At 34.9% G+C, this 16,386-nt stretch overlaps 2 protein-coding genes across 3 annotated transcripts in view; one reads left to right on the top strand and one right to left on the bottom strand.

The window, feature by feature from the left end:
- The window catches only part of LOC137404610 (tyrosine-protein phosphatase non-receptor type 4-like), a 44,505-nt gene extending 35,884 nt beyond the window's left edge, over positions 1-8,621 (bottom strand). The window contains exon 1 of the mRNA XM_068090834.1: positions 7,288-8,621. Coding sequence (XP_067946935.1) covers positions 7,288-8,516 — 1,229 coding nt within the window. The 5' untranslated portion in view covers positions 8,517-8,621. The remainder of the gene's footprint in view (positions 1-7,287) is intronic.
- Positions 8,622-9,352: 731 nt separating this feature from the next.
- On the top strand, positions 9,353-16,298 carry LOC137404611 (peptidyl-prolyl cis-trans isomerase-like 3). Of its 2 annotated transcripts, none has more exons than XM_068090837.1 (5): positions 9,353-9,494; positions 13,913-14,081; positions 14,630-14,697; positions 15,172-15,290; positions 15,650-16,298. In XM_068090837.1, exons 1-5 carry the CDS (start codon positions 9,492-9,494, stop codon positions 15,771-15,773), a joined length of 483 nt encoding a protein of 160 aa, XP_067946938.1. In that variant the 5' UTR covers positions 9,353-9,491; the 3' UTR covers positions 15,774-16,298. The 2 variants fall into 2 exon arrangements, with proteins under 2 accessions (XP_067946938.1, XP_067946937.1); XM_068090836.1 differs by lacking the exon at positions 9,353-9,494 and adding an exon at positions 9,749-9,885.
- Positions 16,299-16,386: the final 88 nt, after the last annotated feature.

The raw sequence follows: 16,386 nt of genomic DNA on the forward strand, positions 1-16,386 counted from the left end.
AGGGTAGTTAGCAGTAGTAGGCTTCAGTGTAGGTATTATACCGATTCATGAATAGTTGGAAAGGTCCCAATGTAAACATACACGGATTGCTAAAGGCACCTGTTATATCATCAGTGTTGACAAAAGCTGCATACCGGAGCTCTATGGGGCCTAAGCGCTGTAAACCGATACAAGAATCTCGACCAGCGCAGCCATTCACCCGGTCTTAATTGAGTGATAGAACATCAGCAATCGAATAATGAATTTGAACCATTCAAAGAAATTTCCTGCATCCATGATACTTTCAGTGTGGAGTGTCAAAAAACTGTTACTCTTCAATATTTATACCAAGCGAAAACGTGAAGTAATTTTACCACTTTGAGGGGAAGTACAAAATAGAGAATGCTAAAGATACACGTAAATAAAAATAATTGGTGTGGAAAATGAAACAAGGAGGTATTTCAAACTACTATGAGTCGCATACATGTAAACTAGGCCAACCTCTAATGGAACTACAGTAGGCACTCCTACAGCGTAAATAATCTGTTCTAGGAACGTTTACGTCATAGGGATTTTCCGTTATACGAACAGTAAAATACATGTAAATTGCCTAATCTGTTCCAATATCTTTCCAAACTCGCCCCTTTGGCCATAAAATACAAACTAGACTTAACTTAAGATTGGTAGACGGATGCTGTAACACTTGCACTAATCGATCACTTTAAGTATTTATTAACAATTGCGCAGCTACCCTATTCCCGGTTTTGTCGACACATCTGACGATCAATCACAACAGACTAAAATGTCATGAAAGTTGTATATATAATAGATATAGCGCTATGCTCTCTCTCACAAGTGCGGCAAGATATGTTACCATTTAAATCAAATTTGAGAACTCGCCACGACTTTACACTTGACATTCTATGGAATTTTTTACGTAGTACGAAAAAACTTTGTAAATATTTTTCACATTATCTGGAATTTACATTATAGGATAAGAGTGTCTACTGTATATGGAATTGCTTGATCACCACGAAACCTTAACCTTAGAGAATCCATCATTTTTGTCCAAATGAATCTTGTTATACAAGGTATCGCAGGCCTACTAGGTTTTGTTGAAGACTCGTGTGAACTAGGCCTTAATATGGGTAATTCATGTATCAGAATAAATGGATAGGTAGTTATAATTGATCATTTTAATAGATTATTTTAATAGATTATTTTAATGGATCATTTTAAAAGATAACAGAAGCCTTAGTTCTGAAGAGAATAATTAAAATCTGATGTTTTCTGTGCTGAGTATTGATAATACAGTGATGAAAATCCTGGCTATTTGAAAATCCATTCAAAAGAAGCTAGCGGGTGATAAAGTTACATGGGAATATATAAACATCACTGTTGCAACTTTGAGAAGTTATCTTCTCAATGTTGCAAAATTGCTATATAGCAATTGTTCTGCCAAGTCTGGGTTCGTTTCTTGATATCGTTAGAACTATTATACATGGAAATAATATGTATTATGACAAAGAAGTATTAAAATATCCAAATATGATGTCACAATGACTCCAACGTAGCGTAACAAAAGAGAAATTTGAAATTCTATCTCATATATTGGTAAGGCACCAATTCTATACGATTTATCACTGAAATTAACATACTGTTTCATGGTAATTTTCAAGCTGCATCATGAAATGCAAAACGTTGATCTTTGACTAAGCACTTTCTATTCATCATTTCTAAAAGATTCTTTAAAATTAAAATCAAGTGTTAATTTGTTAAGGATGTAATTGTTGTAGAATTAATTAAAAAACTAGCATTTCCATCTAAGCATTTATTACCTCCGGTTGATATTAAAGGTACAACTTCCAAAATGCGGCCTTTTAGTGTGACTTTTAAAACACAAAATTTTAGATTTGAAATAGTAGTCTAATCTGTAAGTTTAACATCCAGCTGTTGTAAGCTGACCGCGCGACGGCTGTTGCTTGAGCTGGCATTAGAAATCCGCAGTCACACAGGGGAAACAATAAGTATGCCACGCGATATTGTATTTCTCGGGCCGTGCTTATAAATATTTTAACGATAAATGAATCTTTGGTTACATTTATCCAAAAATCGACTTACAAATCCACTGTGTATACCGATGCCACTGTGTATATCTATACCTATACCACTGTGTATATCCACTTTGTATATTGTATATATATCTTGGAAATGAATAAGCATAAACGATTATTTGAAATTTTAAAAATATGAGATTTTTCGCAGCACCCACTGACGCACGCATCCGCACATTTAGATTGACTAGCAGAATAGCTGTTTGTAAGTCAAGAGAATCGATCGTAACATGAATAAGATGGAGTAATCAAGGGCAGATGATGATAAGTATATGTAAATCAAGGGCTAATGCACTACTTGAATCCAAGTTTGCGATAACACCGGGTTATCTACCGCCAGAGGCATCACACCCATCTGCTGCTGCTGTGATCATGCGTACATCATACACTCGATACTAGTATTCGCTAAGAAGTAGCGTTAGAGGCTGTCTAGGTCAGCCATACTATCTCAGGAGGTGCTGTAAATTATTGTTACACGTTTCAGCAATCAGCAAGCTGTCAGATATTGCTGCTGACTGTTTACTAAGGACTGCTGTGAGTGGTCAGTGGTCAGCCAGTGCGAGATTAGTTCAACGAATCGAATGGGTTCAAACTCTGTCGATAATCGCAAGTGTAGACTAAATAATCAAAAAAGGCAGAATTGCTCTTTTTTTTTTATTAACGATTCTAGTAGAACTAATGATACCACATTTACTACTAGGACCCTGTCAGGTGCAATGACATAGAAACATTGGTGTCCTGTCAGCGGGGTAACCATAAGTTAAGCCTTTTCCATATTGAACACATGCTGACACCCTCACCAATTATCCACTGTTCATAACTTCTTCAGGAGGTCATGTTCAGTCGGGCACACTAATCTAGTTTCCGTATATAATGATAGACTTGACTTAATGGTGTAGGTGGTAGTGATCGCTCGACCGGTTTTTCTGAATTCACACTTTTTGTTCATAGAACTTACACGTATATAGCGGTAGATGGTGGGTACAGCTTTCATATGATAACAGTATTGGCCAACAGTATTGGTCAATTTAGCCAGCTATGAGAGTTGAGATTTATTCATGCCGATGGCAACTTCAACGCTAATTTGCCAATAGCACTCTTTTACTATTAGTAATACTGTTCGCATAATCACCTAAGAATCAGCGAACTATATGACATATTAGTAACAATTAAAGCGCTAAAATATATATAAACGCTGACACAATTTGTAATGTTTAGCACTCATTTTAATATAACACAACATAACTCAACCGCAATCACTGGAATTGTCTTTTTTTATTCATATTGGTCAACCTCAACCGATGCTGAAAAGAGGACGTTGTTTTCAGTCAATATTCACATACATGCCGGCGTCAGCTTCCTGTTGGTTTTGTGTGTATGATGGGCCACTTTTAACCAAGCTTAAATGTACATATAGCTATTGCAATGAATCGAAGGCGAGACTCCACTATAACATTTAACTAAAACTGCTAGTGATAAAATTTTCTCTACAGGAAAGTCTAAAAAATTGATGAACATTCCGTGATTACTTTGTAAGTATTATCCTAGCTGTCGAAACAACTGACAGCGGCTATTAGATGATTACAGAACTATATAGAAAGCTCAATAATAAAATGGAAAGCAAATGCAGGATATCTATCTATAAACAGTTTAGTTATTAAATATTAATTTGTCTACTCTCCGCAAAGGGAAGCACATTTTCCTAGCTATTTATGAAGGCCTGCCAATATAGCTTGATAAGTAGCAGCGCAGCTGACAACCATACCCAGTGAGTAGATAACTCCCGGCAACATATATAAACAAACATTGACAACAGCTAAGCAGAGGAACTAACTCTTTGCCTACCTAAAAGGCTCTGCTATGGTCAGAAGCTTTAAAGAAGGCATGAGAGTAACAAACTACATTATTACAAAAACGAAAAGACAACAAATTTATATTAATTTGGAGTAACTTCTTCCTAAAAAAAACTTTTAATGGCGGAGATGAACAGTGGCAACGGTCAATGACAAAAGGAGATGCTTATTATCAGTGCAACGTAGTAGTCAGTCAATTGTTAACAAGCTGTCAGGCTGTAATATAGCCTACAGCTGTCTTTGAGAATAACTTCACCGTATCAAATTAATGTAAATATACTCTTTCTATTCAGACACCTTTGACCTAGATATTGAATCTACACATTTTCACATTTAAACGTGTTATATTGTTTTGTCATTCCTCGTATCTTATCCTAGGTTTACATAGAACCTTGTCTAGGATTGATTATGTTAGTCAGAGGCAACCCCAACTATTAATATGATAATAGCTATTTTGTTATGAAACTAAGGCTATTGCTAAGGAATTTACATACTCTTTACTGTTATTTATTTTATTGCATGCTACATTGATGCTGCAATATTTCTAAAGTCAGCAGTCAGCAAGGTTTCCTACTGTGCAATTCATATTATAAGCTTTTAATCAAGCTTACTTAAATATCATAAAAATGGAAACCAGTTCCTAGTCTAATTTTAGCTGCGCTAAAAATAACTCTAGTTTTATTAATATATTATTATTTGAACTATTACATTACCACTGAAGCCTGTAAAACAGACTACTACTCATAGGTTGGCCAAGAAAGCCAAAGCTAACTTCAATTTTCAAGTAAAATCAAAGTTTTTATTTCTTAGAGCTTGTAAAATCTTCTGGTACTCTCCCTTTACCAAAAAGGTTGTACCATCAGATTTCCGGCTAACATAGCAAACAGGCTGCAAATCTATCATATGAAGGTTAATACTTAGAAATTTGAAATTTCCTTTTTTATCTTAATTTTTAACTCTTTCACTACTGCACTAAATTTGTTATTCTGACCTAATTAATTAAAACTTATTTTTGAAAATTCGATATATTGCTAGTATTTATGCAATATATCGAGAATCAATGCAGATATTGTTTTACTATAAAATGCATCTTATTCAGAACAAAATTCTCTACAAGATAAGTACAAAATTGTTTAGTGAATCTACCCTCGCAAAATTTCTGACGCTTCCTTTGCATTGAACGAACGCGGTGAATTTATTTTTGATTTGATGGTAGCGATCTGGTTTTTCCATTTTGAAAAATAAGTAAAAATGGAATTACTTAGCAAAAAGTTTTTTGATTGGTAGCATGTGATTGGCAACAACGCTGTTTTATTGGAGACCAAATTTGATTGGCCTAGCTAATGCGTAGGCTTCAAAATGAAAGTAAAAGTGAAACGCTATTGATTAGCCGATTCTTTGGCCGACAGTCTGTACTGCTATTACTGCAATTGCCGATAGGGCAGCGCGCAGTAGCGAAAGAGTTAGAAGTGTAACAAATTTTGGCATAAAATTGGAGTGTTCTCAAGCAAGTTGTAATATGCAATTTGTTCATTTACAACATCAGCTTTAGGCAATAGACTTTAACAACTCATAATGAGAAATAACGGAATAAATGCCTCACAGACAGACATTTTATCTTGCATAATAAACGATCAACTAAATACAAGCAAAACTGACCAAACATGAATTTACAAACAAATAAGAAATGTGCAATCATTGAAACGTTAACAGGAAATGCTAACAGGATTGGTCGTTTGGCTATGATAGCTCTTGTCAACTCATAACAGGCCATGCGCTAGAAATATCTGACTCAGCGTTTGTTACTCTGTAGCAGATAATATACGATAGGAAAATCAATGACTAAATGAGTGTAAGATCATGGACTTTATATCTCCTATCATTTGAAGTTGACTCATCCTGTCACTAAGCGGTTCTGAAGGCAAGAGAACTACAACTTCATAGACCACTACCTTTTAAGCTCCTCTACAACAAGGAGCAGCCATAAATCTTAATCTATGTATAGAATATTAAAACCTCTCCAGATGGTATCAAAATTAGGAAGCATTAAGGCGTGTGATCAAGTCTGCATAAAGGATGAAATATAGGATTTGCAATTGATTGAATTGCACACAGGAACTTCCCACGCTAGCGGAGTGTCAGCTAAGCCTGTCAATGAATTTTTGGTAAATGGAGGTGTAGTCGAAAAGATAATGGTCGAAACCGCTATTAGTCGAACTCATAGACTATTACTTGTTATTGAGGACTATTGAAAAGATTTGTATTATAACACTATCACTTTGCTATAATTCCTAAAACATATAGTCATAAAAGTACACAAATATATAGCGTGTTTAGTTGTTAGATCGAAATTAAAAAGTTAAACTAGCATTAATAAAATTTAGCTAACAAGTATTAGCTTACTATTAATATTATAATAATACTTTTGTCCAATATTATTATTTTCAACTAAATAGCTTGAATTTTCGACTAATACCTAAATTTTCGACCAAAACAACCTTTCCGCAAATGGGTGTTTTGGACAATATAATTTTGGCAAAGCAATCATGAACCGAATTTTAAAGCGCCATGTGGTACTATGTCCTACTTTGTAGAAATTAGCCTCACTTATATACTACAGCCTGGCTGCCATGTAGCTATATTCAATTAAGCCTATGCAGCGCTACGGACTGTACAATTCAACCACTTTTGACTAGAGCTTTGTCTTAAGCACACTTTAACAAAAAACGATAATGCGATAGGCCTATGTGAACATTTTTTTCTATTGATATCATAATACACATTGTTTGCCTGGTATGCAGGTACTATGGCTTTTCTCTGAATAGTAGCTTTGCCACTGTTTTACTACTGCGTGGATTATCCCATTAATAGCAAGCAGAATGTACATTTATATTATTTACATTAAAAATAGACTATTTTAAACTTCATTACAGAATTAATAATAGGAAAAAACTCCATTTATGGATGAGCGGGCAGCAGAAGTGAATATCAAGTTTTCATCACCCGATATGGCTATTTAAGGCTATTACCATATTTCAAAAAGGATGCCAAGCAAATGCATCAGTTGAAGGTTGGCAAATTCGCTAGTGATTGACTAGTTGAAAGTAAGACCCATTGGTCCAGATACACTTGAAGAGCCTGAGGCGCAACAGCAGTATTGAGGTTCCAACAGATTATGTAAGAAGCCAGCTGACACTGCACTGATCTGAGTCTCAAAATAAATCAGCTCAAAACTAAATTAATAAACACTGGTTCTAATACTGTTTTTTATCAAGGAGGTAATTTTTTGGCCTTTTACTAAATTTATATGGTAATCTTTTCAGAAAGTAAATTTATCTTACCTTGCTGAAAAACTATTCCGCAATGCTGACTTTGGGGCTTGAGACTTGTTTACAGCATTTCCGGTAGACAGACTGTTGAATGATTTTCGCTCTTGCGCATTTCTGGTACTAAATCCCGTACCACTGATAGTGTGACGCAATGTGTTACTAGCTGTCCTTTGAAATAGCCTTTCATTCCGCGCTAACCTTTTGGTGCTTTGCTGAGTCTCATATTCCGTTCGTCCACTGTACCTAAACTTTGAACCCAGTTGATACCACTTGCGTGGTAACTGCTTTATGTGATGTAAACGAAAAAAGGAATGGTACTCTACACAGGATTTCCATAGAATTTTACATGAGCGGTACGTAAACATGTTAAAGCCTATAATTGTGTCAGCTTCCTCTCCGCTGTCACTGCGAGTTTGAATGTAGAATTGTTTTCGCTTGAATGATATCTTAATAATCTTGGACCAAGTAAAAGTGTCTACTTTTCTATGATTCCTGAAGACCACTACACCTGTTCCCGTTACACCCAGCTGAATATCAACGCCTGAAGAATCCTTGGCATCATGTAGATCAACTCCATACATTTCCAGATGTTTTACTCGCTCCAAATAGTTTTGTTCAGCATCGGCAGGTGACTGTCCTTTATGTTGCTGATGGTAGCGGAGCACTTCAGCCTCAAACTGCTCATTTTGGTTAGGATCCAATTGAAAATCTGATAGATAACCTGGACGGTGTTCCTCTGGAGTGTAGTCGCCAAGTTCAGATTGTACGGCATAGCTTGCAAGCAATGTAGAAACATTGGGTGGGCAAACTAGCTTTCCATCGACAATGTCTTTCTTCACTTGCAGAAAGAAGTGATACCGTGTGTATTCTTCTTGAAGTTTGCTAGGGTCAATTACATAAAACTTAACTCGAAAGAATAAACTGTACGGGGGTTCAGTTTTAATTTGTTTCTTCAATGATTTCAAAGGATCAACCCATCTCATCTTTTCTGCGGGTCCATCGCTATCATCTTCATACTGTAAGCTGAAGTAGTCTTTCTCCACCAAATCCAAGTGATCGTATACGAGTTCAAGTAAAACTTGAGCCTTTGAGCGTCGATCAACTTCAATTATGTGAGAAGTGTCATCCAAAAAATGCACCGAGCATTTCACTCCACGAACTGGAGGTTCATTCTTTGTATGTATTATCTCGTTTTCTCGTACTTTATAAGTTCCACTCGTTGATCTCATCCTACCTGACATGGTGTGAGAAAGAGTATTTACAATGCATCGCTGTCCTTAGCCATTGTAGGCAAATGCGGTTTTTTTATTAATCCATGATCATATTAACGAAAATTACGAGCACCGATAACCACCTGCAACAACAAACAATATGGCACCCAGTTAAACTATTTATGGGGAGACAACTTGTAAGTTTAAGTGGCCATAGTATTCTAGTAGACACTTCGTAAAAATATTTCCGGAGATCGTATGGCTACGCGTTTGTCCACCCTTCTAAGCTTAGCAAGTCGCGTAAATGAATTTGACAGAAACCGCAAAACTTTGCTACATCACCGATTCCAGTAAAAATGTATGTGTATACGCTACTTTGTGTAGTGTAAGCTTGTCTATCAAATGAATCGTCTACCAACGTGCTGTACAAATTCGCCATCAGGTAGTGTATCGTCCGTCTAAGGATGCACAACCCTTACTTTTCAACGAAAGAATATTAAATAGAGGCCATTATTTACATCATATTATTGTATTCCAAAAAAGTTAATCGAGTTAAACTCGTTGTGTAAAATCATATTTTTGTACTTTCTTTTTAGTGATATCAAGTTGTCATTGTTTTACTTCTTTGACAAGTTTTGATAGTATTAAATTTGAACGATTATTTGCTAGTACATATATTGTTTACTATTTGCGATTGGCGGGGGTATTGGCGGTGTCAATGATTTATTTAGTTCAATTTCTTATTAGGTATCGAGCAGACTTGACTCGGAATTAGTGGCGAGGAGCTTGTGCGACGTTGCGGAGACGTTTGACGAGGATGTAATTACTCGGTAAGCCGAGTTAGACCAAACTCCTAGTTATCTTATTAGAGGCTATTATAGTTGCGTTCTTTTCATGGTCATTCTTGAACCGCGCTTCAGAGTTGTGATATTATTCTTGACTCACACGGATAGTTGAATATATTTTTTGTATTCACAAATTTTATATGAACCGATATTTTTATCGATGGTAAGTATAAAGTTCGTGTGAAACTTAGCAAATGTGCTTATTGTTTCTGGTGTATGAGATTACAACAGTTTATAGATTGTCAAGTACAGGAAAGATCAAACATTTTGTGATGGTTCATTTTAGAAATACTCGAAACTTGGATGTTTATAAATGTGTATTCGTGCGCATTTTTGTCGACCAATGGGACTAAAGCAGTTTTGCTTCACATTTACGCAAAGCATATAATCATGAGAAAATGCAAGTAATTTTAGGCAAAAGCTAGTGCCAAAAGAAAGACTATTGCTGACAGTTAAAAGTGTCATAGTATGAAAAGATAAGACAAATCGATCAAACCCAAGAAGCAGTACGCTATAAAATTTCCTCAAAAAGACGATACAAGCTCATTATGAAGGTTTGACTGCTTTTTTAATAGGTTGAATTTTTGTAACGCTGTATCTATTACATGTGGTTTTTAGTTTAATGCATTAATCATGAGGATGTAACAGAAAACCATGTGGGCTTTTTGAAATTTAATTATAGATTGAGATACAACACTGCTGAAAGTTAAAATGTATAAAACATGCAAATAATATAAAAACAACATCAAAAAGTAGGACCAAAGTAAAACTGAAAAATATCTGGAATGCAATCAAGGCCTATTATATGGCTATACATGTTTTTTATGTTGAAACCATAAACTATAAGATTGGTATGAGTGTACATAGAACATTGTTGTGTAAAAGACTGTATTGTAAAACAACGATGGTTTTACAGATTAAATTAATAAGACTGCAACACTCACGTGATGACACAAGACATAGAAAAATGGTGTTGTAGCAAAGATTAGCTTTTAGAACTTCTTGAGAGGAATGAAATGACAGCAGTTATTATACCTTATGGAAGGTATCAGGATGCCTAAGGTTTTGTAGTGTTGTTGATAGCATGGCTAATAATTACCTTAGAGATGCAGCTCACTCACTCAAGCATATGTCATATTTATAGAAGTTTGTCTGATGAGCCGAGCAGAGGAAAGTTGCAATAGTAACAAAATCTAAAAGTTTACTTAAAAAACTAGCATATTGTAGAAGAAAGGAAGTTACCGTAAAACCTCTATTCGAATGCTACCTTTATTTGAGCGCCACCTCTATTTGAGCGCCACCTCTATTTGAGCGCCACCTCTATTTGAGCGCCATTATAGGTGATGGGTTGAAAAATAGAGCGCCATTATTTAATTGAACACTACCTCTATTTGACTGCCTTGCAAGTAATCAGTAAAAAACTGTTCACAAAATGTTGGTAATAATGAGTCGGTTATATCGTTAACAATTAATTCTTTTGTGGCTGCTGTTCGTGTCAAAGTTCAATTTCTAACTTCATAGCTTTACATTTTTTTGTTAAAACTTTGAAAGGAACACCTTAGAAATAATTAATAACTGTATCAGGCTAATAGTAGTTCGTTGTTTAACACGGCCTTGATACTTCAACATATGTGATAAACAATTTACGATACAATAGAATCTGTATTACTATTTTCAGACTGAAAGTTGTGCTTAGCGCCCATGCGGCTAAGTTCATCATTATTTTCACGAAAAGTTTTCCAATTAGCAACGTGTAATCCCACGACCAAACGAGCGGAAGCGAGGTTTGAGAGTTTTTATGATAAATGCATGTTCACACAACTTACAAAAATTATTCATCCACATTGAGACGAACCCTTGTATCAAAATTTCATCAACAAATTTAACCATCGTTTTGTAGATTAGTTAAAGTATAATAACGATACAAAACACATACAAACCTATTTAAATATGTTACCAAGTCTTTGTAAATTATTGAAATTCTCTTAAAACTGACCCATCTGATCAGATTATACACAAATAAACAGATTCATTTGGCCGAAAATCGTTATTAAAATTTGCTAAGCCTCACTTTTATCAAAGTTAAGACCCGAAATTGAAACGCCGAGCGACAGGGAATAGAATGATTAAGTCGTGCGCAGTTCACGAAAAAAAAAACGTGCACATTTCACCAGTCTATAGCATTGTCGAATTGCCGAAGGTTTCTGTAATTAACGTAGGAGTACTGAAATCGTTTCATTTTTGCTGATTTCAAAGTATCTGACTTTTTAGAAACATTTGAGTACTTTGGTATTCTAACTGATGTCCAACGCAGTGTAAGTAAAGGAAATGACGATGATATTTTTTACTAACGATTCTTAGGAGATTACGATATTTAATTATAAGTTTGGATTTATTCTTGATACTTCTTGATATTGTTAGCTATGACGTTTTTAAATGTAAACAAAATTGTGCATTGGTTTTCTATTATTGCTGTATTACTATTACTAAGTTTGGATATTCTTTGTGATACTTCTTGATATTGTTAGCTATGACGTTTTTAAATGTAAACAAAATTGTTCATTGGTTTTCTATTATTACTGTATTATTATATTAATAATATTGGTTATTCTAATAATATCAGTGCATTTTACTTCTAATATTGCATTTCTCCTATTGCAGCGGAAAAGATATAAACATATAATCTTTTCCTTTCATTATTGCTGTTTGTCATGACCAAACACTTTTTTAAATAGATTTTCTAAAAATCTATATAAATATCACTTCTTGATATTGTTAGCTATGACGTTTTGAAATGTAAACAAAATTGTGCATTGGTTTTATACTACTACTATATTAATAATATTGGTTATTCTAATAATATCAGTGCATTTTACTTTTAATATTGGCCAATATTGCACATCTCCTATTGCTGGGGGAGAGATATAAACATATAATCTTTTCCTTTCATTATTGCTGTTTGTTGTATATAATAACATCCACACCCAGTACATTACAGCTACCATTGCAGTTATCCTATTGCACTGCAGTGCCATTTGACTGCTAATATTGCATTTCTCAACCGTCAGTACCCTTTCTTTTTTCCAATATCACTTTGGTCGTGGGCTGTATGACAGTGGAATTTCTAGGTTTAGCTATGCTAAAAAATTGTTTGGACACTAATGTCGACTAGTTCAGCAGAGCAGAAGAAGAGTTGAGGTCCGCAGACACTGTGGAAGGTATTTAAAAGCCAAAAGAAGATGAAATGGTTTCAAAGTAAAGCAACAATCAGAACGCAACTGTAAATAAGTAAACGATGCAAATAACCCATTTTTGTTTCAAAAATGTTAATTTTCATTTTTGTATGTATTATAAATATGGTTTGTTTAGGTCATGTTTTCTTGAATACATATTTTTAGCATTTTATAGGTTATTAATTATTAGACTTATAAATTTGCTGATTTTTGGCATATTATTTGATAGCATAATTGCGATTATCTAAACTCGGCTTACAATGGATCGATGCTCATAACTCCTCTTCTATTACACATGAAAAGCTAGTTTTGGCTGCAAACTAGCTAACATATCAAGGTGTGCAATGAGCTTGTATGCAACATTGTTAAATATAGTTATAAAATAAAAATATGCCTTCAAATTTATGAAATAAAAATCTGAAAGCTCTAATAAATCGTAGGTTCATTGCAAGCAATATATATCAACTGGTGGAGATGTTTCTCAGATGTCCAACACATTTATTTAGATATCTATGACAAGTTGGAGGTAAATTATAGTAAGATTTATTGCATCCAAAAGAGTTAATGTCGCTGCACTTTAAACAAGGTGCAAAATACAGAGAACATTCGCTTCGCCCAAAGAAGGGTTCAGTTTAGCTTGACGAAGTTCTGACAAGATATTTGAAAAGTACAATGTCACCCTCTATTTGAATGTCACCTTTAATAAAGCGCCACTATAGTGGAAGGATTGAAAAATATAGCGCCATGGCGTTCAAGCAGACGTTTTATGGTAAATATTTTGTGCACCTTTTAACTTTTACTTGTGCCATGTATGTCTGTTGTTTTTGCTCTTTGAGCTGCTAATTTTTTTTAATTTTATAAATCAACTTCACAATACTGCAAGCACTCTTATGGAATACTAATTACAAACAAACTTAACAACATAACTGATAAGCTATGATTATTGTTGTGGGTAGATAGGTGGCTGATTGTTAGGCCTTTGTTTTCCAACTACGATTGTTTAAGTCAATGGTAATATCTCTTGCAACAAATACAGTCTGTTTCAATTTCAATTAAATCTATGTTTCAACAGTTAATGCTCATTTCAACAGTCAATACCCGTTTCAATAGATCATACCCGTTTCAACAGATCATATCTGTTTCCACAGATCATGTCTATTTCATTAGATAAAGTCATTTTCAATAGATAATGCCCGTTTCAACAGATGCCGTTGCAACAGATAATATCTGTTGAAACAGATAGTGCCCGTTTTATGCTTTCTTTTTGCCAATATGTTGCTTGGTGTTGAATCCTGGCTTGTGAATTGTTTCACCGACTTAGCAAAACAACCTCTTTGGGTACTTGCAGGCTGTAACCTTACATACCGATTTGGGAGATTTAAAGCTGGAACTCTTCTGTGAAAACTGTCCTAAGACATGTGAAAATTTTCTAGCACTTTGTGCCAGTGGCTACTACAATTCTACACTTTTCCACAGAAATATAAAAGCCTTCATGGTTCAAGGGGGTGACCCAACAGGTAATAGTTGTTATACTAACACTAATACCATAAGGACACTTCGTGAAGTGGTTGTTATAAAAAGACAATTTTGTTGGGTAATGCATATTTTGGATGTTCACAAAAATTGCACACCGTTGTCAGAATGAGATTTCGCAATTGAGTTAAATATTATTGTCATATATAGTTTCAGATAAGCTAGTCTGGTCTGCCTGCTTCACACAAGCAATCTGAAAACCTGGTTTCCTTACTTTAGAAAGCTGAACGAATTATGTACATGAGTGCAGTGGCACTTGATATGGCTTGTATTGAAAACAAAAAGAAACTGTATTTTTAGCAGTTCTCCTCTCTAGGTTGTCATCGTGATACTAATCTGCATTGTTGATTTAGCGGAGGGGCACCACCAGTGCCATTTCTGGGAGTATAACCTCTACTTGTTATGCACAGGTCAGACCTTCTAAATAAATAGGGCCTGGCAACTTCCTTGGAAGCAAAAAACTTGATTATATTTATTTGATAAGTGTGAGCGTTCGGGTGCAGCAGATAGAAAGTCCATTTTGTATATTTAGGAACTGGAACTGGAGGTGAATGTATTTGGGGTGGCAAGTTTGACGATGAGCTTCGAGATATTCTAAAGGTGAGGCTTACAAAATAAGCGGACAAAGGCTATAGTGAAGTTTGTCTTATTTTGTCGGCAGCCAGTACAAATGTTATAAAGCATAATATTGTTTTTCATGGAATCTTCTCTATTAAGGTGATGATTCCACACCTAATGCTAAATTACCGTAAGTAGTTTTTAGCCCGTCACACAGTAAATTATGATGAGGATTAGGTTTGCTGTAGTTTGTAATGTTGGGAATTCTGTGGAACTGGTGGCAGTAATCAGAGCATTTCCTTTAAGTTGCTGTTAGCATTGGTACTGCCGAATATAGCTAGTTATATTTATTGCACTGTTAAATTTCAATTTACAATGAAGGCTTTATCAGGTCTAGAAAGAATTTGTTCTTTGAGGATTACCATTATACCTGATCATACTCTATATGTCGCAACCATCCGTTTAGAATTATGTAAGCACCTCATTGGCCAGCTATATTGTATATTTCCTTGACAGCACAATACTCGAGGTGTAGTGTCAATGGCGAATTCAGGTCCTGACACTAACGCTAGCCAGTTTTTCATTACATATGACAAGCATCCGAGTTTAGACCTGAAGTACACGGTCTTTGGCAGGTGTGTGTATATACTCTATATCTTGAGTTGATGTTAAGGAGATGTGTATAAATACTGACTTGTAATAAAAAACATTGAACATTACAGCCGCTGCATTCTTACAAATATCACATTATCTTACCTCAAGTCATTAGCTCTATATTAGTTGTACAGCTGGCCTGCTGATCGTCTGAAGAATGTAACTGAATGATCATGAGCGTTTTAACAGAATAAAATAACTTATGTTGATTCATAGGTTCTCTTTGTTAAAGCACTTTTTGCTTTTTAATTTTTCGAATTAAGTTATTAAAACTTAACTTTTTCCATACTTCATCTTCGCTGTAACACAAAGTTAAAAAATGATAACTGAAATGTTGCAGGGTTATAGATGGAATGGAAACTTTGGATGAGTTGGAAAAGCAGCCAGTAGACAAGAAAGACAAGCCTCTGAACCCGATTCACCTTAATACTGTCACTATACATGCAAATCCTTTGGCCGTTTGACATAGTTGAGGGTGGCTGTGAAGCTCTTGTTATATAGGACTTGCGATGACTTTGTCGGATTTCTATTTTGGTGTAGATATAAATCTTTTGTTCCAAGTGAATTCGTCTGATGGTAGTGTGCCGATTTCTTAATATCGAATCTTTTTAAGAGATATGCATTATTCCAGTATGTTAATGCTGCTAGCAGGTATGTGCGGCTGTGCTATATTGTTGCTCTGATTGTAATAGCCAGTATTTATAAAAGCTGTGTAATCTTTATTGAAAGAGACAAAAAGACAAGCCTCTGCACCTATTACATGTCCCTGTCATTATACATGCATATCTGTCTGTCTAATGATATGTTAACTCTCAAATCAATTATTGCGCATTGTTGATTTGGTAAACTTGCATAAAACTAATAATATACAGCTCCCCAGCTGTGGGTGCTGTACATCATCGATAAAAGGCCCATAATACGTTGCAGAATTTGTTAGTAAGTATTATAATCTGTATACATTTTCAATAATAGTTTATGCTTCAGATAAACATATTTTCATTGATATTTGTATTGACATTTGGCATAGAGGGGGCATAGATTGTATGCTTTTCTTTGTCAAATCTAATCTAAATCAAT

The sequence above is a fragment of the Watersipora subatra genome, chromosome 9 (genome assembly GCF_963576615.1).
Source record: "Watersipora subatra chromosome 9, tzWatSuba1.1, whole genome shotgun sequence".
Classification (NCBI taxonomy): domain Eukaryota; kingdom Metazoa; phylum Bryozoa; class Gymnolaemata; order Cheilostomatida; family Watersiporidae; genus Watersipora; species Watersipora subatra.

Coding starts and splice junctions, on each gene's coding strand:
- LOC137404611 (XM_068090836.1), top strand. Junction 14,082..14,629: donor TCAAGGGGGTGACCCAACAG/GTAATAGTTGTT, acceptor TTGTATATTTAG/GAACTGGAACTGGAGGTGAA. Junction 15,291..15,649: donor AAGTACACGGTCTTTGGCAG/GTGTGTGTATAT, acceptor GAAATGTTGCAG/GGTTATAGATGGAATGGAAA.